The 24,797-nt window shown below is 37.7% G+C and overlaps 1 protein-coding gene across 3 annotated transcripts; it reads left to right on the top strand.

Annotated features, from left to right (window-relative positions):
- The first annotated feature begins 247 nt into the window (after positions 1–247).
- On the top strand, positions 248–23,341 carry LOC589087. 3 transcript variants are annotated; one of them, XM_011664754.2, is made up of 20 exons: positions 248–358; positions 2,919–2,978; positions 3,871–3,993; positions 4,688–4,896; positions 5,826–5,970; positions 7,459–7,584; positions 8,712–8,917; positions 9,530–9,677; positions 10,417–10,542; positions 13,657–13,865; positions 16,514–16,661; positions 17,207–17,361; positions 17,862–18,035; positions 18,498–18,645; positions 18,974–19,305; positions 19,880–20,027; positions 20,524–20,708; positions 21,289–21,444; positions 21,954–22,101; positions 22,925–23,341. In XM_011664754.2, the coding sequence occupies exons 2-20, from the start codon at positions 2,927–2,929 to the stop codon at positions 22,927–22,929; spliced, it is 2,943 nt and encodes a 980-aa protein (XP_011663056.2). In that variant the 5' UTR covers positions 248–358; positions 2,919–2,926; the 3' UTR covers positions 22,930–23,341. The 3 variants fall into 3 exon arrangements, with proteins under 3 accessions (XP_011663056.2, XP_030842187.1, XP_011663055.2); XM_030986327.1 differs by lacking the exon at positions 248–358 and adding an exon at positions 2,617–2,718; XM_011664753.2 differs by lacking the exon at positions 248–358 and adding an exon at positions 2,652–2,781.
- Positions 23,342–24,797: the final 1,456 nt, after the last annotated feature.

Here is a 24,797-nt window from a genome sequence, read left to right as displayed (position 1 = left end):
GTGATCGTGTTCGAGACAAAGACCAAATGAAATTGAACAATTTTTTCTGTGAGTGTGACACGTCCTCATTTTTTATAGGTCATTTGGTTAATTTTTCTTTCGGTCAAGGACGTAGACAATGACAGATAATGAAAAATTGAAGACACCCGCAAAAAGCTAAGAAAAAAGAAGAAAAAAGTCGTTCATGGTCAACTTGAAAAGTTGAAGATGTTCGTGACCGCTATACCGATCGCCTCTTATCCGTCAATTCAATCCCCTATAGTAACGTTGCTGGTATTTAATTTGATGGATAAATACGAGTGTTCTGAATTCTAACCTTAAATCAACATTGGAGTGAGTTTCAGAGGGTTGTCAAAAGGTGAGTCGCTCGTAAACTTTAAGAGTTAATAATAAACTACTGAATTTAGGAACCTGCCATAACCTGTGCTTCATGTTAGATATCACTAAATAACTGAGTTCCAGTTTTTCTATTTAATAGTCAATATTTGATACTACGTAGCACTCGTATATCCACTACGCAGGGTGCTCAAGGCGCTCAAATATTACGAGAAAGCAGCTAGAAACCCCCGGCCCCCTCCACTCCGGGGTCGGAGGGACCGCATGCGTGTTCCCAAAATGTCCGGTAAATGGGTACTTTTCACGCACCAAACATGCATATGCGTACCCTAAATAACACTGAGTGTGGGGAGGGGGGGACCGGGAGAAACCCCTCTTTCAACACTATACTTTTGTTTTATCTTTTCTTGCAGATTTCATATATTTACTAATGTATTTATTTATTTATATATCTAATTGATACAGAAAACTTTTATCGGTTTGGGGATAATCATATAATGCAATTGTGAAGCTTCTCCCAACCATGAATTCTGTGGCAAGCTTTCCTCCACTCCTGTTGACTTTCTCAAACTTATGCCTAGATTACATTTGCCCCGGGTGCCGTACGATACATTGGTCTACGATTTTACGTGCGATTTGGGGGCACCGTAGCAGGCTACGGGCTGCGATATTTGTGTTTACATTATCTACAAGTATCGTGCCATTTCTTGTATTGGCCCTCGGGGGCAAGCCGGGGCAAATCAGTACAGAGGCTGCTTGGAGATTGTACGAAATCGTTGCAATTTCCGTGCATTAGTTGTGCAGTCTCCGCAGTCTCCGCAGTCTCCTCACGGAAATCGTACAGAGCACGTACAGGTTCCGTGCAGAGGTTGCGCGGAGAAGGCGCGGTGACCGTGCAGCCGCCGTGCCATCTTGAGCGTTTTTTTGCCCCCCCCCCATGTTTACCGAAAAATCGTGAGTTTGCTGCACGATCAGCGCGAGTCCTCCGCGCGATTCCTGGGCGGGAATCATGCAATGCCACCTAGGACATGTCTACGGGTTACGGGCTTACGATTTTTCAAATTTGTATTACTTTTCGCGAAACGAAATCATAAAGGCTGCGGAGCCCGTTAAACTGTACGAATATCTCACGGCCGCCTCCCGCGTCCGCATGGAGGCCGCACGGAGGCCGCACGGAAAAGGGGATACGGGCAGGATACGGGCTCCGTAGACTAATCGCAGGCCAAATGTAATCCAAGCATAAGTGATCGGTCACACGTTTTGTCAGTGCTTCCTAGTGTCTTGCGATCACTGGACCACATACAGGTGTCCAGAGTCCCTGCGTAGTGCAGGATTAATCCTCTAAATTGGTATTTACTCTTTCACTTTTCTTGACCAGAAGTTGCTTTCAAAGTCATTAATGAGGGCATCATCCCATCCAATATTATGTGCTGTGTTGAGGGCGTGTCAGCTAAAGCTGAATGGTAATAACTCAATCTGAGGGCTCTTTTGTTTTCTTTTATTCGCTAATTAAGAGTTTTGTCAGTTTCCCCCAACATAAGAATTGTTGCAATCTGCGCAAGTAATCTTGTACACAATGCCTGTCTTTACCTTTATTGGAACTTGGTCTTTCGAATTGACCAATCTGCTTCTTAGTGTGTTAGGGCTTCTGAAGGCAACACTAATATGTATACAAAGTGTAACCTCGGACAATGATGCACTACAGAGTGAATTCCAACTTATTGAAAAGACGCTTATGTCATGTGGATACCCAGCATAGATGAGACAAAGAGCGAAGGACAGAATAGGAAGTAAGACCCCCCCCCCCAAAAAAAAAAGGGAAACGAAAGAAGTTATCAAAGAGTAGTCCTTCCTTTTGTTAACACTACCTGTATACCCTCTCGCTTGAAACGAGCATTCCAAGACAAGGATATTAGTGTTGTCTTCAGAAGCCCTAACACACTAAAAAGTAGGTTGGTCCATCCAAAAGGCCAAGTTCCAACAAAGGAAAAGACAGACATATTGCAACAATTATTATGTTGGGGGAAACTGACAGAACTCTTAATGAGCGATTAAAAGTACACAAAAGAGCCCTCAGATTGAGTTATTACCATTCAGCCTTAGCTGAACAAGCCCTCAACACAGGACATAATATTCGATGGGACGATGCCCTCATTATTGACTTTGAAAACAACTTCTGGCCAAGAAAGGTGAAAGAGTCAATATTGATTAAGAGGTTTAAGACTTCACTAAACAGGGACTCTGGATATCTATTGTCACCTATCTGTGGTCCAGTGATCGCAAGACACCAGGCAGCGCTAAGAAAAATGTGTGACTGATCACTTAGCTTGAGAAAGTCCACAGGAGTGGACGAAAGCTGGCCCACAAAATTCAAGATTGGTTGAAGCTTCAAAATTACATTATATATATATATCTAATTGTTAATTTGCAATCAACCGTTACCAGGTATGTCAGGAAGAATAAATTTAACGACTAAAGAATTTGGATTACAGATTTCGATAAAATCATTTTTGGTGAGCATTCGCGAATGCGAATGATATTGATGCTAATGATGCTAATGATGTCGTTCTAATTATATTCAGGTACCAGGATGGCGACAGCTAAGGTGGCTTTGGTGCTTCTCCTTGTCAAGATGATGATTGGTAAGCTGTTGTTCTTTTTTGATAATCTTGCTAGTGATTTGACATTCGATAGTTGCTAGATGAAAATAGTGATAATAATGATGATAAAATGTTATGATAATAATAAAAATAATGATAACACCAATACATGGTACTGAATTAAGAAATATTATTACCAGAATGTGTATAATATTTTCTTGATGAGAAATCGTCATGAAGTGATCATCGATCAAACAAAGTATAAGCTTTTAATATTTTTGAATTGAGCTTTTCCACCCTTTAAAATCCTCTAGATAAATTAGAGTTATTCAGGAAATCGGAATATTGATTGGTACTACATGTATAAAACTATAGTCGAATAAGATCAGTGAATAAAGACAAAGTAAATGCTTTTACCTTGCACTCATTAGTGTAAACCGCAAGAAAAACAGAACAACGTATTCTACAACCATTTTTCGAATCATTTTGATACATAAGATTTCCCTTTATTTTAATAATGGCACTTGAAGCCCCACTGTCCTACTTAGCTACTTGCTTCCTTCATATAGAAAACTTCCCAGATCGGTGCCTGTTGGTCCCCCACGATCCTCTTTTTCTTATGTTAATTGAGAGCTGAGGTGATCAGATAGCCACCTGTCAGTGACCTCGCTGTGTGGTCTAATCCATTCTGGCCAAACTAGTACAGCCGGCCTTAAATCATTATCCGATAATGTTGAGACGAGGAAATCTTCCATAATATTGTAATATATATGAAAGAAATTGAATTTAGTTTATTAATAAAGTCAATATAAACTTTAAGACACATTGTAGTGTTACCTCGGGACGCGTGTTGCTTGGCAATTAACGTAATGCTTTCTGCCAGACTACCATTCTCATGTAACTCATAATACTTTATTTCTATTCAATATTTCAGCCTCATCATCGCAAGAACAGTTGGGAATGCAAGATGGACGGATCACGGACGCACAGATCACGGCTAGTAGCTGTTATGATCAAAATCATTGCACAGACCGCGCAAGACTCAACCAGCCAAGGAGTGAGACATTTTAGAATAGATGATTGATTGTTTAATTGGTGTATGTAATATGTACCTGGTTGTATTTATGTTTGTAAGGAGTGTGTATGTGTATGTGTGGGGTGCGTGCTAGTCCATATTTTGTCCGTTGTTATTTATATTATATTCTTCAACTATCTTTGTCCTTCTCCCTTACACGCATCCAATGTAGATCGCGCGACCCCCGAAGATGCACCGTCGAGGGTAAGAATGAAAAAGGACTGTCTCAGGTTTAGCGTATTCCAAAGACTACCGAAAAATATTAACTGAAGATTACTTTTTCCTACACTCTATAGATAGACAGAAGGGAAGGGGACAGGATGTAAATGGATCAGTCTTGAACATTTTCTTGTAAGCTATCATTTAATACATGGAAAAATCAAAATTCAGCAAGAACAAAAATTTACAAAAATAAGAAAAGAGAAGGATGAAATGCGGAAGCTATAGGAGATGTTATGATATGAACAACTTACAGGCCTGTCATTTAATTTTTCGATGGATGTAGCCAAGTTGATTTGGGGCGCCTTGAAAAAAGGAGAAAGATGGCATTCCATGGGAAACATGTAAGGCCATTGAAATTAAAGGCCGCATGCAAGACCATTCGTTAAAAACGCATTTTATGTCCACTGCAACAGTTAAGATTACCTAAGGATAACACTGCTTCTCAAATTTTCAGCTAGTTCCAAGACGGGCGCATGGAGTGCTCGAACCAACACCCCGGACCAGTTCATCCAAGCGGACTTGAGGCAGTTGCACGAGGTCTCTGGGATCATGAGCCAAGGTCGCAATGGTTACACCCAATGGGTCACTTCATTCAGGGTGCTGTACAGTATCGATGGACTCACCTGGACTGCTGTACAGAACTCGATCATGGCTGGCAGTAATGTAAGTTATACACCGGACCTACATCATCATGGTGGAAGCCCCCACCCCCTCGCGGGCAAAACAGGCAAAAAGGAGAGAGGGATGGAGAGAGAGAGAGAGAGAGAGAGAGAGAGAGAGAGAGAGAAATAAAGAGCATGATGAAAGCGAAAAGAAGATAACATGACCCTTCATTTGATTACCTTCAAGTTTCAAGTTTCAAATTTCAAGTTTTTATTGTTCCACATTTTACAAAAAATATAGACGTAAATATCAAATAAAAAGTTATACAATACAATTGTAGTCTATATGTGCACGTCTCAATGATTCTCAATTCATATAATAGATTAAGTAGAATGTGAGGAACTTATTAAAAAGCAGTGCTTGTATAATTATAGGTTCCTGGAAAAATAAGTAATGTAATTCGATGAAGATGAAGTCATGTATAGAGAATAATAATGCATTAGCACCGAAACCCAGAGTCACCCGGTTAAAATGCGTAGTCACCCGATCAATTCAGTTAGCATAAACTAATTTGTTCATATATATACCAAAAAAAACGGAACAAACATAATTAATTAATAATTAAGATTAGCATTGATGAAAAAAAGACTGGGGAGGGCAAACAAAATATATATTAGATGTAAGAATTTAAAGATTGAGAGATGTTATCTCACATGTCATCCACCTATAAATATTGGAACCTCTCCCCTTACACCAGTGTTAGTTACTCCAATGTCTAGCTCTTTTATTGTATATATTATCACGGTTATATACTTAAAACATAATTTACCATTATCACTGGTCTGAATCATGCCATAACATGTTTTTTTTTCTTCAAATCTTCTATTTATTATGCATTAGTTAGTTATCAACTAGTTTCCACACAAATATGTAGAATCATCATATAAGCTGTCCTGAAGATGAACTTGAATACCAATTTTCTTTCCTAGGTCTTCAGTGGTAATGACGACAGGGACACCGTTGTGACAAATGACTTTTCTTCCAACATTGTAGCCCGGTTTATCAGGATTGAACCACTGACTTGGACGAACCACATCAGCATGAGATTTGACATTCTTGGCACTGTTGCATCAAGTAGGTCCACTGACTCATTTTTATAATGGCTACTACTGTTAAATGCTTTATAAATTCAGTCCAAAAGGTGTAATGTAAAGATAGAGAATATATATGATGATAATGATATAAAAGCAAAGTAACAACAATTCTGGATTTTTATGGCGTTTCATATACATGTAACATACTGTCTCTATATAAGTGATTTTTAGATAATTCCCGGGCCATTGAATTTCAGCGAAATGTGCATCATCTCAACTCTCTAGGGAATATTTCTACCATATGGTCACCATGAGGGCATATGGCAATCCCTAACAAAAATGTCAACCTACCAGGTCCCCATTTCTCTCCTGGATATTGAATGGCAAATGTAGATATGCCATGTCGGGGGGTCGAACCGACGATATTTGCATTTCAAGTCAAGTGCTAAAACCACTCGAGTATGACACCTCAAGGGGGGGGGGGGGGGTATAATGGCACAAGTTGACAAACTGCAGGAATGATTGGTTTTAACAAATTATTTAAATTAAAGACAACATTGTATAATTATAACCACATCATTCTAGATGCTTGTTAGAGGTATGTTTTTATCATGAAGGTGACGATCTCTTTCTTTTGGATTGTCCAAGTTAATTGGACTGGACTCTGGATCAGTTGGTAGTGTCCCACATTGTATATATTTATTTGAATGTTAATGTAATCAGTGCGTCCCAGAAAAAACGAAACCGAGAATTATCTATGTTTTATCATAACTTAATCACAATTATTATTAATAAATGACACATATTTGTTTAGAGCCTCCTCTGTCATTTGATGCAACTCATCAAAACTCAACTCATTTGACGCATGAGTGATTAAAATCAATTCGAAGAGAGTGAACCAGAACCGGAATTGACAAAAGACTTAACTCCGTTTCATTGACAATCAGCCGTAGACGAAAGACTTCATGCATGGCTGATTGTCAACGAAACGGAGTTAAGTCTTTTGTCAATTCTGCTCGTTGCTACTGCAGGCAGCCAGTGAAAACGAATTCGTTTGATAAAATTATGGAAGCACTACTTTAAACAAACAGAACTTTGTCATTCCTTGCTCATATTTCCTGATTGAGGTGTCATATGAAAGGGCAGAAACTCAATGTTCTAGAAATGTAGTTTTCTCTTTGAAATTCAGATACCGTCCGCCAAATTACTTTTTGGTTACCTCTCTTCAAGTTCATTTTAATCACTCATGCATCATACGAGTTGCATCAAATGAAAGAGGAGGCTCTAAGCTTTACAAATATGTATCATTTATTGGTTATAATTGTGATTAAGTTATGATAAAACATCGATAATTCTCAGTTTCGTTTTTTCCGGGACGCACTGTATATCTCACTACCCTTTTTGTCTTCTTTAGGGGCTATTGAAGAGAGGGGTACGTGAGTATTATCGATGTGACTTATACCACTTTATCGATAAGGCTCGACAAAATAAACATCATCTTTTATTTTCTCTCTCTTCATTTGAACAGAGATTGAAGGGCTCCAGAAAGCTTTGGGTATGAAAGATGGGCAAATTCCTGACAGCGCCATCACATCCTCAACGCAGTACGATGGCAACCACGGACCAGAACGATCACGTCTGGACACAGTCGCTGGTGAGTTAAGAAAAGTGTTTAAGCTTCTTTTCTTTTTCCTTTTTTGTGGTGATAATACAATGGTGTTAGCTTGCCCATGGATATCATTAATACTGTTTTGTGATGTGATCGATGGTAAGAAAAAGGTATGGTAGCTGAGCTTACACAAATAGGTCATGGTAATAGGATTGTCAGTTCATACAAATTAATTATATTACCCCTGTCATTTTGTATTACCCCTGTCATTTTATGACAGGACATGGTAGATACTGGATTTGATCAACATTAATGCTATTACGATGGGATGTAATGTAATCATATATAATACAATATGGTCTTTACCCAGGGTAGCCTCATCAATATTCATTTTCATTCTATAAACAGGACCTGCAATTATTGTTTTCCCAAACTAATGAGCTTCCTATTTTACACACATGGATCAAGAAGGACAAATGTGGGTCAAAAGTATTGCCAAAGGATGAAAGCACTGCAGCAAGGATTAAACCTAGGACCTTTCATATCATCTGTATGAAGCAAGCATGGCATTAACTCTGTTGGGGTATATGAGCAAATGCCCTGTTGGTGCTGAGCAGATTATATGAAAGTAAACAGCCCTGCTTCAGTAGTATACTATACTCGTACCTTGCCATTATTGTAATCCTGTGAAAACGTTTTTTATTAACTTTTCAAAAGTCAAGGGTGATTGACAGTACTCTTGGTTTCATAACAGGTGGTGGTATGAAAAGGGTGTGGCCAGCTCCTACCAATCCTCTTATGCCTCAGTCACACCTTTGCGTATTTGGATTGCGTATTGCTGCGTATTTATGGCAAGCCGTTTTAACATTTATTCTTGATATCAAGAATTACCATTGCTTTACAACAGAGAATAATTTCTTGACATCAAGAATTCATTTCTTGATATCAAGAAATAGGAATAAATGCTATAACGACTTGCCATAAATACGCAGCAATACGCAAGCCAAATACGCAAAGGTGTGACTGAGGCATATTACTCCCTTGATTTTTATAATGGATTTGGTCAGCTCATATCAACATGATGCTATTATATCTTTAGGTCTAATTATAAAAAGGCATAGTCAACTCATATACGTAGATTTGATACTATTCCAATTGTGGTTTTATGACAGGTGGTGGTAGGACAGGGGCTTGGTCAGCACGCACCAACGACGTCAACCAGTGGTTGCAGGTGGATCTCAACAGCTTCTACATCATAACTGGAGTTATCACACAAGGTCGACAGGATACTGACCAATGGGTGACCGCTTTCAAGGTGTCCTCCAGTGATGATGGCACAAACTGGAATATCATCCAGGCTTGTGATGGAAATGATAAGGTAGTTACAGCTCTACTGAGAAGGAATATTGTAAATTTTATGCTTCAATGACGATTGCTTCATGGTCAATTTTCTACACTAACCAGACATTTTCAAGCCCCACCTTTTTTAGGGAAGTTATAAACAAGTATTATCTTTCAAATGCAGTTGGAATTTAACTTTTTCATTTTTTGGCCTGCAAATGGGACATAGTACCTTTAACAGCATTACAATCGGGACGTATTTATATGCCACGTGTTAGCGTCGTCCCATAATCATCTTTCCGTGTACAGTGCTTCTAACTTTACCAAGACTGTGCCAAATTTCTTATCCTTTTGATGATTCCAGAACCTTGTAGTACACACCAATACTTATATGCCAGATGATCAACCTTTTCTGATCGATTCCACACCGTTTCCTTCACAAAGCCTTCTTTCAAAGACAAATGAGAAATATCAGTGACAAATCTGCTGATAACCAACCAGAAGCAAGGATTTAATTCAGTAGCTTATAACAACAACTGTCATTTGTCACTGATGACAAGTTTTGTGAAACGCCCCCCCCCCCCCAGAACTCGACTTTATCTTTAAGAGTAACTAAACGCCATCAACATTTTTATGGTTGCGTCTACAGGTCTTCAGTGGAAACACCGATCGCAATAGTAAGGTAACAAATACGTTTGATCGACCAATCGTTGGCCGTTTCCTACGCATTCATCCCACCACTTGGAATAATCATATCAGTATGAGATTGGAAATTCTCGGAAAAGGATCGGTGGCAAGTAAGTTATATATCAGATTATAGACAAAACCTCTCATAATGCCAGTGGCGGATCCAGGGAGGGGGGGGGGGGGTCTCGGGGGGCCCGGGCCCCCGCCCCCGGGGAAGCCTTTCTTTTTGGGAGATGGGCCCCCTCCCATGGCGCTCAAGGGGGGAGGTGCGATTTTTCAAATTTTCGAGGGCCTAAAATGAGCCACTGAGCTAATTATTGGCCGGCTGTTTCGCAACTAAATATTTTCTCACGAATTGGGCCCTCTGCCGCCAAATGGATCCGCCCCTGCTCAATGCTCACTAGTCCAAATGAATTTTGAAATCATACAAGTGATTGGATCTGAGCATCTGGCATCACCATTCTGGAATATTCTGGTGAAAGTTTGCAGCCCAGTGTATGATAATCATTACACCAGTTGAGGGCAATCTTGAATTCTGGTACTAAACGGACGAACAAATATTCAAACAAAACTTAAAATGAGTGTTCAAGTCTACAAACAAATGATATCTCCCAAAGAAATTCATTCGAAATGTAAATAAGAGCAAAGAAAAATGATTAAAATAGTCCCGACCAACATGCATAACTGTTTGTTTTCATTAAATATTATTTTCATCAGGTTTTCATTAGTCTGTTTTTATATTTTTTGATTATTTAAATAAACTTGTCTATATGATAAGCAATGCAGAATTGCTTTGAGATAAATTTCCAATATTAGCCTATAACTTTTATTTCATCTTTTTACTATCAGGTAACCGTTTTGAGCCAATGAAACTTGGAATGGAAGATGGCCAAATTGCAGACAGCCAACTCTCTTCAAGCACATGTTATGATTCAAATCACTGCGTCGACAGGGCAAGGCTCAATCAAGTAGCAGGTATGGTCATCAACATGACGATTACATGATTTGGGTTCATTTTCTTTTAATTACAGTGTTGTCTATTCACTTTACACAATATTTGTTTGTATTAAAGAAAATATTTCAATTGTAATACTTGGGATTCATTACTTACTTTTTTCAATATCAAAATTGTGATGTATTATGATTTCTGAACATGTAGTTTACTAAAGACCCATTAATGTTGGTTTCGATTTGACAGTTGTTTCACTTTAGTCAGTTGATTTAGCTACAGTACGAGTGTTTGCAAAGTCTTGAAGCATACATGTGTCTACCGTCAACTTATTACCTTTTAGTTATATATATATATATATATATATATATGCATAATTCAATTACCTTTTATTCAATTTAAAACAAACTTTATCAGACCTCATTCACACTTTAATTAAAGTAACATTTGTATGTTATATAATTTAATTCGGTGGTATATCATATATATTGCTTTCAGCTGGCGAATATTCCACGAGTCGAATACGAATATTCATGCTAGCTGCATGCAATATATCTGATATACCACAAACAGAAAAATTACCATTAATATACATACAAATTGAAATATAGTCCAATTTATTCAATTCAATTCAATTCAATTTTATTTCATTCAGTTAAAAAAAAAAAATTCCATATAACAACCAGCTATATAACATAAAATACACATTAAGAACATATTTGACATTTGGACATAAAATAAACTGAATAGGTTGCAACCTGAAAGGAAAATAAATAATCCTTATATAAAGGTTGACCATTTGTTATAATAAAAAAAAATATGAAATATATCCGTTACTAAACATTATACTATACACAAATCAAGACAACAGAGATACATACAACAAACTAATAAAATATGTCTTGAATTTAAATGATTATTGCAGTTTATCTAAAAGAAATTTCTTATACCTACGTTTAAAAACATTTACACTAACAGAATTATGAATATAATGCGGAAGAGTGTTCCATAAAAAGGGTCCTTGGAAAATAATTATTTTTGGTTTAGTACTGTATGCGTCAATGGCAAGTGAAATTGTTTAGCATTTCTAGTATTATAACTATGAATATTACACTTTAAAATAAACAATTTGGAAATAGAATCAGGAATAAGATTGTGGTGACATAAATATATAAAAACACCTACTTGTAATAAATATACATCTCTATATTGCAATGTGTTTAATGAGTAAAATATTGGATTGGTATGGGCAAGAAAAGAAGAATGATTAATAATTCTTATTGCACGTTTTTGTAATTTGAACACTCTTCATAAATTAATGCAGCATTGCCCCATACAATAATAGCATAATGTAAGTAAGGGTACACAATTGCAGAGTATATCATCTTGAGTATAATTTTAGGGTGAGATTTCAATCTGTACTTGACACCAATACTTTGAGATAATTTTTTGCAGATGACACCAATATGATTAGACCAGGAGAACCTATCATCAATAATAACACCCCAAAACTTTGCTGAAGAAACTCTCTGAATGTTTACATTACCTAGTGTGATTGTTATTGAGTCTTTATTTAGTTTCTTTTTGGTAAAAATCATAAAAATTGGTTTTCTTTTCATTAATGGAAAGTTTATCAGCGTAAAACCATTGAACAGTTAATCCAATCTCAATATTAAATGTAGTTTCAAGAGTATGTTTGTTTTTGTGTGAAAGGAAAATACTGGTGTCAGCTGCAAACAGAATACATTTTAACATTTTTGAAGCATTGACAATATCATTTATATACAAAATAAATAAAAGTGATCCAAAAATGGAACCTTGTGGCACTCCACATCTAATTAGCTGTAACTGTGATTTGTTTTTATTTAATGCAACAAATTGTTTTCGATTTGATAAATAACTTTTAAATATTTTCAATGTTATACCCCTAATGCCATACATATGCAATTTCTCCAACAAAATACTATGGTCAGGCATGTCAAACAATTTAGTGAGATCAAGAAATAAGCCAATTGTTATTTCTTCATTATCTATTGAACTTCCCACTTTATGAACAAAATCTATCAAAGCTGAAGAACTTGAGTGTCCTGCTCTAAATCCATACTGGTTATTATTTATAATATTGCACTTTGTAATACAATGTAAAAGTCTGGTATAAATACACCTTTCAAAAATTTTGGAAAAAACAGGTACAACAGAAATTGGACGATAATTAGACATCACTTCTGGTGGACCACTTTTAAAAATGGGTGTTACACGAGCTATCTTTAACGATGTAGGAAATTCTCCACATTTAAGGCATTGGTTGAATATTTCACTGAGATGTTCACTGATCTTATGTATAATCGGTTTTATTACTTTAATATCTATTTCATCATAACCTGTACTAGAATTATGCTTAAGTTTGTCTACAATATCTATAATTTCTTTACTAGTAATAGGTTTAAAAACTGCAGTTTGATCATTTTGAATTACATAATTTTTAAATTTATGTAATCGAATCGATCTTTATTACTTAGCAAAATAATACCAATAATGATGCACTACAATTTTCCAATCCTACAGTGTTTCGACTAATCCTAAAGCAAACAAGTCCAAATGAAAGATGATCCAAGTTTTAAATATAAATTTGTGTTTCAACGCAATACTAGCAATGCATTTTACATCATACAGGTCTTTTGTTCAGAGTTACTTTTGATGGTAGTTCATTGTCACATTACAGCGATTGAAGCCAGCATGCACATGCAGCTCTTGGTCATGCGTGTAATATTGTAAGAATATTGCAAGCTGATTCGCCATCGGTGGAGTGACATATTATACGTATTTGAGGGAATCAAATACATGATTTAATTCTCTGTGAAAAGGAGTTCGTATGTTTAATAATTTGTAATATTGGTCAAAAAATACACTGGCAGGGAGATGTTTGTTCATTCAAATAAAGCTCAAGTATATGTTTAATTTACTTGGCCTAGGCTGAGCAACTTTTGTTGTTAAATCTATATAATTTTTATTCTTTTAAGCTTTCCAATTTGCATTTACTCGTCAGATTAAAAATGGAGAATGAACAGATAGCTTGAATGAACAAATAAATATAAACAAGAACGAAATGATTAACCATTCAAGTCCCTTTCTCTTTGAAGGTGGTGGAAAGACTGGTGCATGGTCTGCACAAACCAACGACCACTCTCAATGGATTCAGGTGGACCTTCTTTCTGACTATAAACTCAGTGGGATTGTGATTCAGGGTAGATCAGATTACGATCAATGGGTGACTAGTTTCAGGTTTCAGTACAGACCAGATGGACAATCAGCGTTGATAGATGTAGTGGATGACAATGGAGCTATCGTTGTAAGTAATTTTATTTTCGAGTGTTGTAGCTAGTGTGTTTGTGGGTGGGGGCGGAGGGGGGGGGGGAAGATAAGGGTAAGATGAGGAAGGAGAATGTGGAAATATACAGACGTATTGACCCCATAATGCACCCAATGTATACCACTAACCAATGCATGGCCTTCATCAGGCGCGCCGGAAGCAGTTTGGGATTGGGGGGGGCAAACATTCCAGGGGGCTCACCTTCCAGGGGCAGTGACGTAATGAGAAAAAAAGTTCGGAGGGGGGGGGGGGGCAGACGAAAAATCTGCATCACCACCAGTCTTACACGTTACATGCAGGTCCCGCGGAACGTTTTTCAAAGTGGAGTATTATCGATCAGGTAGAGCGTAAATTGGCGTGGGGTCCAGGGCATGAGCCTCGGTAGGGGGTCAAGGGGCTGAGCCCCCGGAAGCTCAGGGGTTTTAGGTAATTAATTAAGGTCAGATGAGCATCCAGGGGACCGCCTTAGGGCCCTTGGTGGGATCCAGGGGGCAGAGCCCCGGAAGCTCAGGGGTTTTAGGTATTTAATATCGGTCAGATGAGCATCCAGGGGCCCGCCTTAGGGCCCTTGGTGGGGTTCCAGGGGGCAGAGCTACCGGAAGCTCAGGGGTTTTACGTATTTAATTACGGTCAGATGAGCATCCAGGGGCCCGCCTTAGGGCCCTTGGTGGGGTCCAGGGGGCAGAGCCCCCGGAAGCTCTGTGGTTTTAGGTATTTAATTACGGTCAGATGAGCATCCAGGGGCCCGCCTTAGATCCCTTGGTAGGGTCCAGGGGGCAGAGCCCCTGGAAGCTCGGGGGGTTTGAGGTATTTAATTACGGTCAGATGAGCATCCAGGGGCCCGCCTTAGGTCCCTTGGTGGGGTCCGGGGGCGGAGCCCCCGCAAGCTCTGGGGTTTTAAGCATTTAATTACGGTCAGATGAGCATTTTTTATACCTTATTTGTGACATTGGCAGGTCATTTATTTTTTTCTCCGTCTTTCTTTCTTTTTCTCTTTAACATACTTTTTCATAAAGGAGTGGGGGGGGGGGGGGGCTCGAGCCTTGCCACTTTGCAGACCATGACATAAAGGCTTCTAAATAAGCGTATTTTCGCCTAACTGTAATTTGGGAATTTCTTATTTTCCAACAAACGCATAAAAAGGTATGACTTACAAAAAAATGGAGAAAAAATGCCGGAAAATCATGTCACAACATCAACATTTGTAAATCACTTGTTTCGAATAAGAAATACACCACCCCCCCCCTCCCCATCAGTACGCCAGCGTTCAGGGGCTCATGTCTTCTCGCCCCTATTACAAAAAAACGGACACGCTTTCCCATTCTCGCACAATATGTCCACGATATATGCGCGTATCGCTATTATAGAGACCTCCATTGATAAATACCGTGTAGGTGACATGCGCAATGTTTATGAAATTTAATTCCTGTGAACTTTCCTTTTTCTTTGAATGGAATTGTATATGTGATTTAATTCAGGTTTTTATTATTGTTACGTTCTTTTGGATTAAAAATACAAACCATGTTTACTCCTTTACTGTTTTGTTTTTTTTGGAGGGGGGGGGGGCGTTTTGGGGGGGGGGCAAAAATGCGTTTTGCCCCCCCACTTTTTTGACTGGGGGGGCAACTGCCCCCCCTGCCCCCCCACTTCCGGCGCCTATGGCCTTCATTCTTAAAGGGATAGTTGAGTTCTATTTTGAGACTGCAAATGCCTTCAAAGCGCATGGTTATTGCTCTTATTCTTATCTATGACATTACTAGTGCCCTAAAATTGCTATGAAGGCAATTTTAGACCCCAACATGTGTGAAATTTAGCCAATACGATCATACCAATGCAGCTCCATTTTCAAAAAAATACGGTGACCGTTAATTAATTATTTAATTAAAAATATCAATACATGGGCCGGCTGGTTGTGCGTAATATAACCAACACGAAAAAGCCAACAAAAAAGCCAACATCGGCATAGGCTGAAATACGACGTAAAAGGCGCTATTTCGTTTTTTTCAACGGCTTTTTCAAATTATCTAATATTTTGTGGTGGTACACAAGTATCGTTATATTTATGGATATTTCAACCGTCTCTGAACCGATTTTTATCAAAGAAGGATGATTTTGTCATTTAAATTGTATGTTCTTTCAAATTTGACACTCAGTTTTTCATTATCTCACACAAAATTATTTTGTGTAGCCAATTATGACTAGCCTACCCTTACTTGATTCTAGTATCTCATCAATTTCTTGTCCCATGTTATGTCACTGTCAGTTTAAACTGTTGATTACCAATGATGAAATGAATTTCATATATTCCTCAGTTGCTAGTCTTGCTGAGAACATAGAGCTATAGGTTAGTATGTTTCAATTGCGTTGGACCAAGACCATCCAACAAAAGGCTAAATGTATGGCTTTATTACAAAGTAATTAAAGTCAGAGACATCACAAGTAATTAACTAAATGATTTTATATTAAAAAAGCAGCACTTCCTAAATATTTTAAAGTAAAATCTTGCTGTGCTGCATGATAGAGTAGGCTAATAAAATATTCATTTAGAATTAAAAATTCAATTTGTCCAATATTTATACAAACTGAGGCCAAGTATCATGACAAGACTTGCGATGTTTTTTTCTTAGACCTTCACAGGAAATAGCGACAGAGATAGTCTAGTGATCAACATGCTTCCTCTCCCAGTCGCAGCTCGTTACGTCCGTATCCTTCCTCAAACCTGGACTAATCACATCAGCATGCGATTTGAGCTGCTTGGAGAAGGACCCATCAATGGTGAGGGCAAGCTCTGGAGGATTGAAATAAAATAAATGGCTCTTGAGGCTTTTGAAATAATACCGTTCTGAAGACATTCTCCAGAGCAGTATATCAAGTACCTTTAATTGTAATAGGCAGGATTGCTCATGGGTTTGCCAGACATTTCTCAGATTTTATAATAGAAATGGGGAAACTTCACCTTGGAATTAACTTTGCATGTCAATCATTATAGGAGAAAATGAACATTAGAACTAAGTACCGATGTGGTGCTATAAAGAGTAAATGTTATACTAATTATTTTTTAAAAGTTGAAATCATTATGTTAGGTGTACGATATCAAACTTGCTGTTTGAAAGCTATTCTGTTGCGATATAACAAATTTTGTAATTCCATATGATTCCATACTTGCCTTTTAAGTGTTGCAAGAGAAATTCGAGGAACTGTTTGATACTAGTTTGAATACCGAAATTTGATTAAAGAATTAGATAGAAGATTATTGTGCTTTTCTTAATGGATATGTTGATTCTAACATTGGTGTTTTAATATTCTCTCATGTATCATAGTTGCTTCTGTCCCCGGAAAGCTTGGTATAGAAGATGGTCGCGTAGATACTACCAGTCTTTCTGCATCATCTTGCTGGGATGGCGATCATTGCGTAGCACGATCTAGACTCAATCAGCCACAAGAGGGCGCTCTAAGGGGAGCCTGGTCAGCCTTAGTGAGTATATAGATAATACATCCACTTTCCTATCATTCAAGATTGCAAAGCTACATATACTCTCGGGCTTTCATAGTGAGCTGACTCAATTATTACTTTCCCATATGTTCATTTGCTTTCATCTGTGTTAAGTATAGAAAATTGAACAGCGTATATACATCAGAGAAGACATGTCAATGGAGAGTCCGAAAATAGATTGATGGAACTTCATGTGCCAATCACAAATTTATGGTTATGCATTAATAGCATTATTTCTCATGCGTAGCTGACCATTAAGACTTACTTTTTTGTCCCAGGTGTAGAACAATCATGTTTCATAATTGTTTATGATGAAAATGAAATAACCACCTCATCCATTAAATATCAGAGTTACAGATTAATTTGCGTAGATTGTCATCTACTGTCCCTTGTTTAAATTGACCTGCATATAATCACAAAATCAGTTGGTCCAGTTGGTAGAGATCATCCATGCACTCATTGTGATTCGCTCTATTCCACAGACAAATGATGTAAACCAATGGATACAAGTTGACCTCCGTGCTGCCTTTGAGGTCACAGGAGTCATCACACAAGGCAGAAACAGCCATGACCAGTGGGTCATGTCTTATCAAATCTCCTACAGCATCGATGGCAAGGACTGGACCTTGGTGAAAAACTGTGCGGACGGAGCAAAGGTGAGACTGTTTAAAACATCATTCAGGGAGAAAAGGAAAAGGAAGAGAGGGAGACATAGCAAGTGAGAGAAAATAAGGCAAAACTAGAAGGATACAAAGCAGAAAGAAAGACAGGGGAAAGAAGAATAAGAAGCCGCACACTTGTATACATTTATATTTCCATTCATCTAAGGAATGAAGATCAGTAGATGAAGCAAACTGCAAAATGAAATACATTACAAAAACTTCAAATCGCAGCTGTCCGGTATACCCCTACTCACATGCTACATTATGCAAGTTCCACTCAAAGAATTTAATTTAGAAAATTGAATTATAAAGAGTAGGGATTGAAATCGAATTACAATCTTTAAATTCAAAGCATTTATTCCCACTATCAATGTATGAACCACTTTGGAATGTTGTATATTGTACCAATTTTTTCTTTCAGTAATTACCGTACTGATTTGATTCGTTACATTACAGATCTTTCCTGGTAATTCTGATCGTGATAGCCGAGTTGAAAATGGAATCAGCCCACCTGTGACAGCTAGGTTCATCCGTCTTCATCCTGTAACTTGGGGCAACCATATCAGCTTGAGATGGGAACTCATTGGACAGGGTCCTATTACATGTAAGCTCAATATAAGATAGCGACCCAAGCATGAGAGACTCATTCCTTGTCCTCGTTATTGATGTGATCTTAACTCTTAGCTTGACTTTTAACATTTGTTGGTTTTAATTTTGAAGACTTATTAACACGTTTGCTTTCTTTCATTCACTTGTAAGGTTGAATGGCACTTACCATTTGTTGTACGCAGATACTTCTGTGATCCTCTTACTGCAATATATTTACACGTGATATATCATGCCTTCTTACAACCTCAGCGGTTTTCAAAGTCATATGTAAATTAGCGAACAACCAAAAAGCCATAATAAATAATTTTGCATGCATCTCACAGTGACGGGTTTGTCTGAAAAGCTTGGACTCGAGGACTACCGCATCACTGATGGCGCCATGACGGCTTCAACGCAGTATGATTCCAACCATGGCCCACGTCGAGCTCGGTTGAATCTTCCAGTGAGCGGAGCTCTTAAAGGCGGCTGGTCTGCACTCACCCTGGACCACAGTCAGTGGCTTCAAGTAGACCTCAGTGGGACCTATCGCGTGGCTGGAATCATCACCCAAGGACGGGCTGATGCTAACCAGTGGGTCACCAGCTATAGAGTGGCTCATAGCTTGAATGGAATTGACTTCAACACAATTCAAATTGCTGCCTCCCAGCAAGAAAAGGTACAGTTTCAAAATGGCCTTCACTCTTCATATTATCAAACAATGGAACATTTAATACAGATTATTGACTATTTACATTGTTAGAGCAAGGGGGAATATCACTGACATCACAATATCGTCACTCAAATAGTTCTTTAAAGCGATAATTAATTTCCAGTTACATGCTGCATACATATTTGTGGATACTTGATACTACAAATATCTGGAAAACTACCCCCAAATTACAACCCTAGACCCACTCACAAGGATCTGCTCCTTTTAGAATAATTTCCACTTGGACAACTACTTCATTGACAGCGACATATACTTTCTTTAGGAAAACGCTTTCCTCTGTGACTACCATCATATTGATATACACCCATTCCCCTCCTACCAGGATGTATTGTAGGGAGTGGGGTAGATGTCTAAGCATTATAGCTAGATCACTGATCCTTATACCTGCAGCCATACATTCAATATTTCGCAATTGTTTCATCCATTCCATTCAAAGTACTCTACACTTTGTTCTATTGATTTACGGATATACAAATGCCATTCTCCATAAACGACCATTTTGTACTTGACGTGTCTTTAGGTCTTCATAGGAAATAGTGACCGAACCACCCAAGTGACTCACTACTTTTCCCCTCCATTGACTACTCGTTTCATCCGAGTACTGCCCACTATGTGGTTTGGACACATCAGCCTGCGTATGGAACTCCTTGGAGCTGGACCTGTTGCAGGTGAGGGAATGAAGGTTTTATGAAACATGCTCTGATGAAAATAGCTCTTCGATCAATCAAAGACCTAACTTCAACCCTAAAAAAACCCAAAACCTAATACCTAGCATTCAGTAGTAGCTCGAAAACCACAAACCACAAATCAAGGAACGGCCGCACTTACCATTATAAGTAGACTGGTTCAAAATGCCTCCATATATATGTATTCACAGATGTTTTAAGCATGGACAGGTCTCCCCGAATAGCTTTTGACCCCCATTCAAAGGAATACATCTACCTGTAGAACATAGAATGTTTTGCCTCTGTATTGATGAGCAAACATCACGTAGTTGTCTCGGTGAGGGCCTTAACATTTCCTACAAATAGCATTTTTGCTAATGCCCAGATTGTAACTACAGACTGGCTTATTGGTTTGTCCATCTGATTGGGCCATTTACTCATATTTGCCTATTTGACCCCATCTTCCTACATTTTGCTTTACGCACTCATTATCTCACAGCCATCTTGAATGATCCTGTCCCTCTGGGCCTTGAGAGTTATGTTATCCAGGATTCAAGTCTGACAGCTTCCAGTGAGTTTAATGCTGACCATGGTGCAAAGAGAGGTCGTCTTAACCTGGCCCGAGTAGGGAACCTGCGCGGAGCCTGGTCTGCACTGGCAAACAATGCCAACCAGTGGATCCAGGTAAGAAAGGTTTCTTTAGCCCAATTCAGACACGAAACATTTAGGCAACCCTTATTTCTATAGCATGGGTTCATATCTCACTGCTGTTATCGTATAATTAATTAAAGGGCCTTCAGTCAATTTTTATACCATGGATTCGTATCCCACCGCTGCCACCATGTCAATAATAAGAGTCACCAGTCATGTCTATACCATGGATTCATTGGCTCCATTCACTAACATTGTTAAAATTATTATTATTGTCCACATTTTGAGGTGACCTTTGGGTTCGCAGATTTTCTCTCCTCTGTGTAAGTAAAGCTACTATAAGATTGCCATAGTCCTTTTTAAGGACATTATTGTTTTTTATCGACATTACTCAGAAATGAGATCAATGCATCATTCAAATTTTGCCGTTGTAGAAGCAGAACTGTTTGAAACCAAGGTAATATCATTGATAGGTGAAAAGAAAGTAGCCGTTTTTATTTTAAAAAAAAATCATATAGAGTTGACACATTTTGGAACATGCTCATTGGTTAAAAGATGATATATGAGGATAAACGCCAAAAATTCTTCATCCCATATTTTTCTTTTCTCCAAGGTGGATCTTTTGGACCCTTACCGCATCATTTCAATTGCGACTCAAGGGCGACAAGATGTAAGCCAGTGGGTTACAAGCTACAAGCTTGCTTGTAGTACTGATGGCACGACCTTTGCCACTGTGCAGGGCATCTGTACAAACCCTGGCGCTGACAGAGTAAGTTTGTGCTCTGTTTGATCATTTCTAGATATGACATTGACTCTTTTGTTGTAGAATTTTTAAAACATTTGATATCTTATTGAAAACATTCGAATATTTTTATGTTACAATAAAAAATAAATAAAGAGAAAGACAAAAGCTACCTGATGTTTTGTGTACTATTTACTATTCCGCGTACACAATGTAAAGGAGGAGAAAACTATTAGGTTGAATTAAAGAACTGTCTATATTTGTATATATATATTAGAGCAAGAAATGCACTTGAAGCAGACCTGATAAATCCATTACATTATGTTTTACATTCCATAACTAGGTCTCTTAAATTAATATTGATGTAACCAGACTATAATATTAAATAGAAATGAATGAATAGGTAATGTAGAAGCAAAACTAACATTTTATTAGCATGCTATATCAGATTCTCTTTGGTTCGATTGCAAACAATTCCAGAATCATTTGAGTCATAATTATTCAAAAGTGGGTTAATTTCCCTTTTTTCATTGAAGATCTTCAACGGTAATGTTGACCGCGATACCCTCGTGACCAACACTCTGCCTGTACCCCAGGTTTGCCGCTATGTCCGATTGATGCCTGTCAGCTGGTTCGGCCACATCAGTCTTCGTATGGAGCTCTACGGTGAAGGCCCTCTCACAGGTCAGTTTTAAAGGCAGAGATACTCTGACATTATTTTGCTCCATCAGTATTTTTTTCAGCGACAACTGATCTGGGCTTTATTTAATCAATGATAGAGGCATAGTGCTATGGTTATGACTGGGTTTCAGGATAGGGTTAGGTATAGTGCTTGTTAAGATTTGAAGTTAAGATTTCGGTTAACATATGATATATGACAATTGGTGTACATTAGTTTTGTAGAAGGCAATTGACCTGAGGCAGGGCTCCACATTATTCCTTTTAGAGAGGGTTGAGATTGAACTTTTGTGGATCTCTTTGCATTTACCCCCGTCCCCCCTGACATAGTTGTCTGTGGGGATACATCTCAAAGGGTACATCCTGCTAGTGAGTAAGTAGTCCAGGTGATGGTAGCTAGACAAAGGAATAGCAGTCTATGGGGATACATGTCCAAGGGTGAATCATCCTTGTGGGTAGGTTGTTTAGGGGATAGTAGACCAAGACAGGGTATTCTGTGGGGAAACATGTCCAAGTGTGCATCCTCGTAGTGTGTAGGTTTTCCACGGGATCATAGGCAAAATCAGAGTAGTCTGTAGGGATACATGTCAAACGGTGCATTGTCCTGGTGGGTAGGTTGTCCAGGGGAGGGGTTCTTGTGTGGATGTAGAACATTCATTTCCGAAAGAATTTTGAACTACTGCGAATCATAGCCGTAATCTACTTTGTAGTTTAACTAGTAAAGACTACTGTTTACAGTACAGGCAGTTTGTGGTCAATCTAGTTCATTATTCTTTCATTCATATGTATACGAACATTGAAAAATTGTAAATGTCTGTTTATTTTTTAGTGTGAATGATCAACATAGCAGACCTGATCAGAAGATTCAATTGATGGAATTATACCTGACGATGGATATCATTAGCAATTTCATTCCTTGATTTAATGGATACATAAAAATGAAGAATTTCGATGAACTTTAAACTATTAATTCTTATTCTTATTCTTATTCATTCAGCCCTTTCAAGAAATATAACGATGACACAATATAAACAAGATGATTAAAAAGTTAGCATGGCAACAGTTATACAAATACAAATTTTGGTAGCAACATTCTGAGTGTATCATTTGGCGGCCAGAGAAGAGAAGAGGAAACTTAACCACTGTAACCGTAAAGGTCCTTTCGCCCAACCAACTGATGCAATCAGAAGACTGGTAAAATATATAGCATAAGAACAAATAAAGGGAGTAACAAAATCAAGGATAAACAAAAATTAAAAATTAAAAATAAAGAAAAGAGAGGCAAGTGCGAATGTAACGCCAATATAGAAATTAAGTACACATTATATATGACATTAGGAAACTCACACATTCAATAATATAATAGCGTTGTCTCTCCATAAAATTACGATGTAACATATTTTAAGTTTTATGTTTTATACCTGGGTTTTCATTTTAATACCTAATTAATTGCTATAAAAATATTACATGTACATTAATAACTTTGAAATATGATGAAATTGTTCTCCATATTTATGTCGCGTGTTTGATTATTCACATATATATAACTGAAATTAAAATTATTTGAGGGTTTTATGGGGATATGTATTGTTTTCCAGTATGTTACTGTTATGCCATTTCTCTAAAGTTAGTCATTAAAGTACATTAAATAGATCCGTGTCCTTATATCGATGTCTAGATTTTATAGGGGAATGGTCGGGTCCTTGTGAACATAGAAAAAACAACGTACGTATAAGGCTATTCAAAGATCATATATATCTTGTGAATTGAATATGTGACAATAGTATTAACATCAGTCTTATTTATGATACATTAATGTAGGAGATATGATGTACCACCCAATATTAAGCAGTTTAAAGTGGATGAATTATTTGTTTGATTTTGATGTTGGTGTTTACAGCTTTTAAAATCATGGTATGCCAAGTTGACAGACATGGCCAAATCTTATTCATGGTACTGATAATTTGTCACATTGTTAGTGTCATCAAACCTCACTCACAATTGAGGGATAAAGCTAAATTAGTCTCTGTAATGTTTTTTTCTTCATTCTATATCTTATGTAATAGTCTATTGTGGAGGGTAAATGGCGTATATACTCCATATCGATTCCTTATCCTGTATTTTCCTTCTAATAAATTTACGTTTTAATGGAAGAGAGCAGACTTTATCCGTTTTCATTTGTTTTAGTACTTTAATTCCTTAGTCTTTAATCGAACATACACATAATATATTAAACATGTCAAATTCAGTAAGATGAGATATACACTTCCACATTATCCCTGTGAGATCTTAGGAATACATAGCTTCTTTATGGTTGATTGTTTTTTTTAAATTAAGAGAATTGTTTCTTACAATTGTTTAATATACAAGATAAATGGTGATGGATTGCCTTTAGGTTGGTTGTTGGTGATGGTGGTTAATCCCTGAACAAGCCGAAACATTCGGAACATATTGGCTATAACTTCACATACAACGAGATATCTTCATGATCTAAAATTTCAAACTTGGAATATCATAAGTGTAAGTGTGTCTTGTTGTACACTGTCTTAAACATGTAGGCATATGCAGGTGCAACCCAGTGCTATGGGCTAAACAAAAATATATGTGCAAAAGTGTGTGTGGGTGTGTGTGAATCACTCTCAAGAAATCATTAAAAACTCACAAAACTAATCGCAATAACACTGTTGGAAACAGAAATCACA

Source organism: Strongylocentrotus purpuratus, unplaced genomic scaffold (genome assembly GCF_000002235.5).
Source record: "Strongylocentrotus purpuratus isolate Spur 01 unplaced genomic scaffold, Spur_5.0 spur5_scaffold_15, whole genome shotgun sequence".
In the NCBI taxonomy this organism is placed as follows: domain Eukaryota; kingdom Metazoa; phylum Echinodermata; class Echinoidea; order Camarodonta; family Strongylocentrotidae; genus Strongylocentrotus; species Strongylocentrotus purpuratus.
This window is presented reverse-complemented; position numbering and strand designations above follow the sequence as displayed.

Coding starts and splice junctions, on each gene's coding strand:
- LOC589087 (XM_011664754.2), top strand. CDS start 2,927: ATGGCGACAGCTAAGGTGGCTTTGGTGCTTCTCCTTGTCAAGATGATG. Junction 8,918..9,529: donor CTTGTGATGGAAATGATAAG/GTAGTTACAGCT, acceptor TTGCGTCTACAG/GTCTTCAGTGGAAACACCGA. Junction 18,646..18,973: donor TGGACAGGGTCCTATTACAT/GTAAGCTCAATA, acceptor TGCATCTCACAG/TGACGGGTTTGTCTGAAAAG.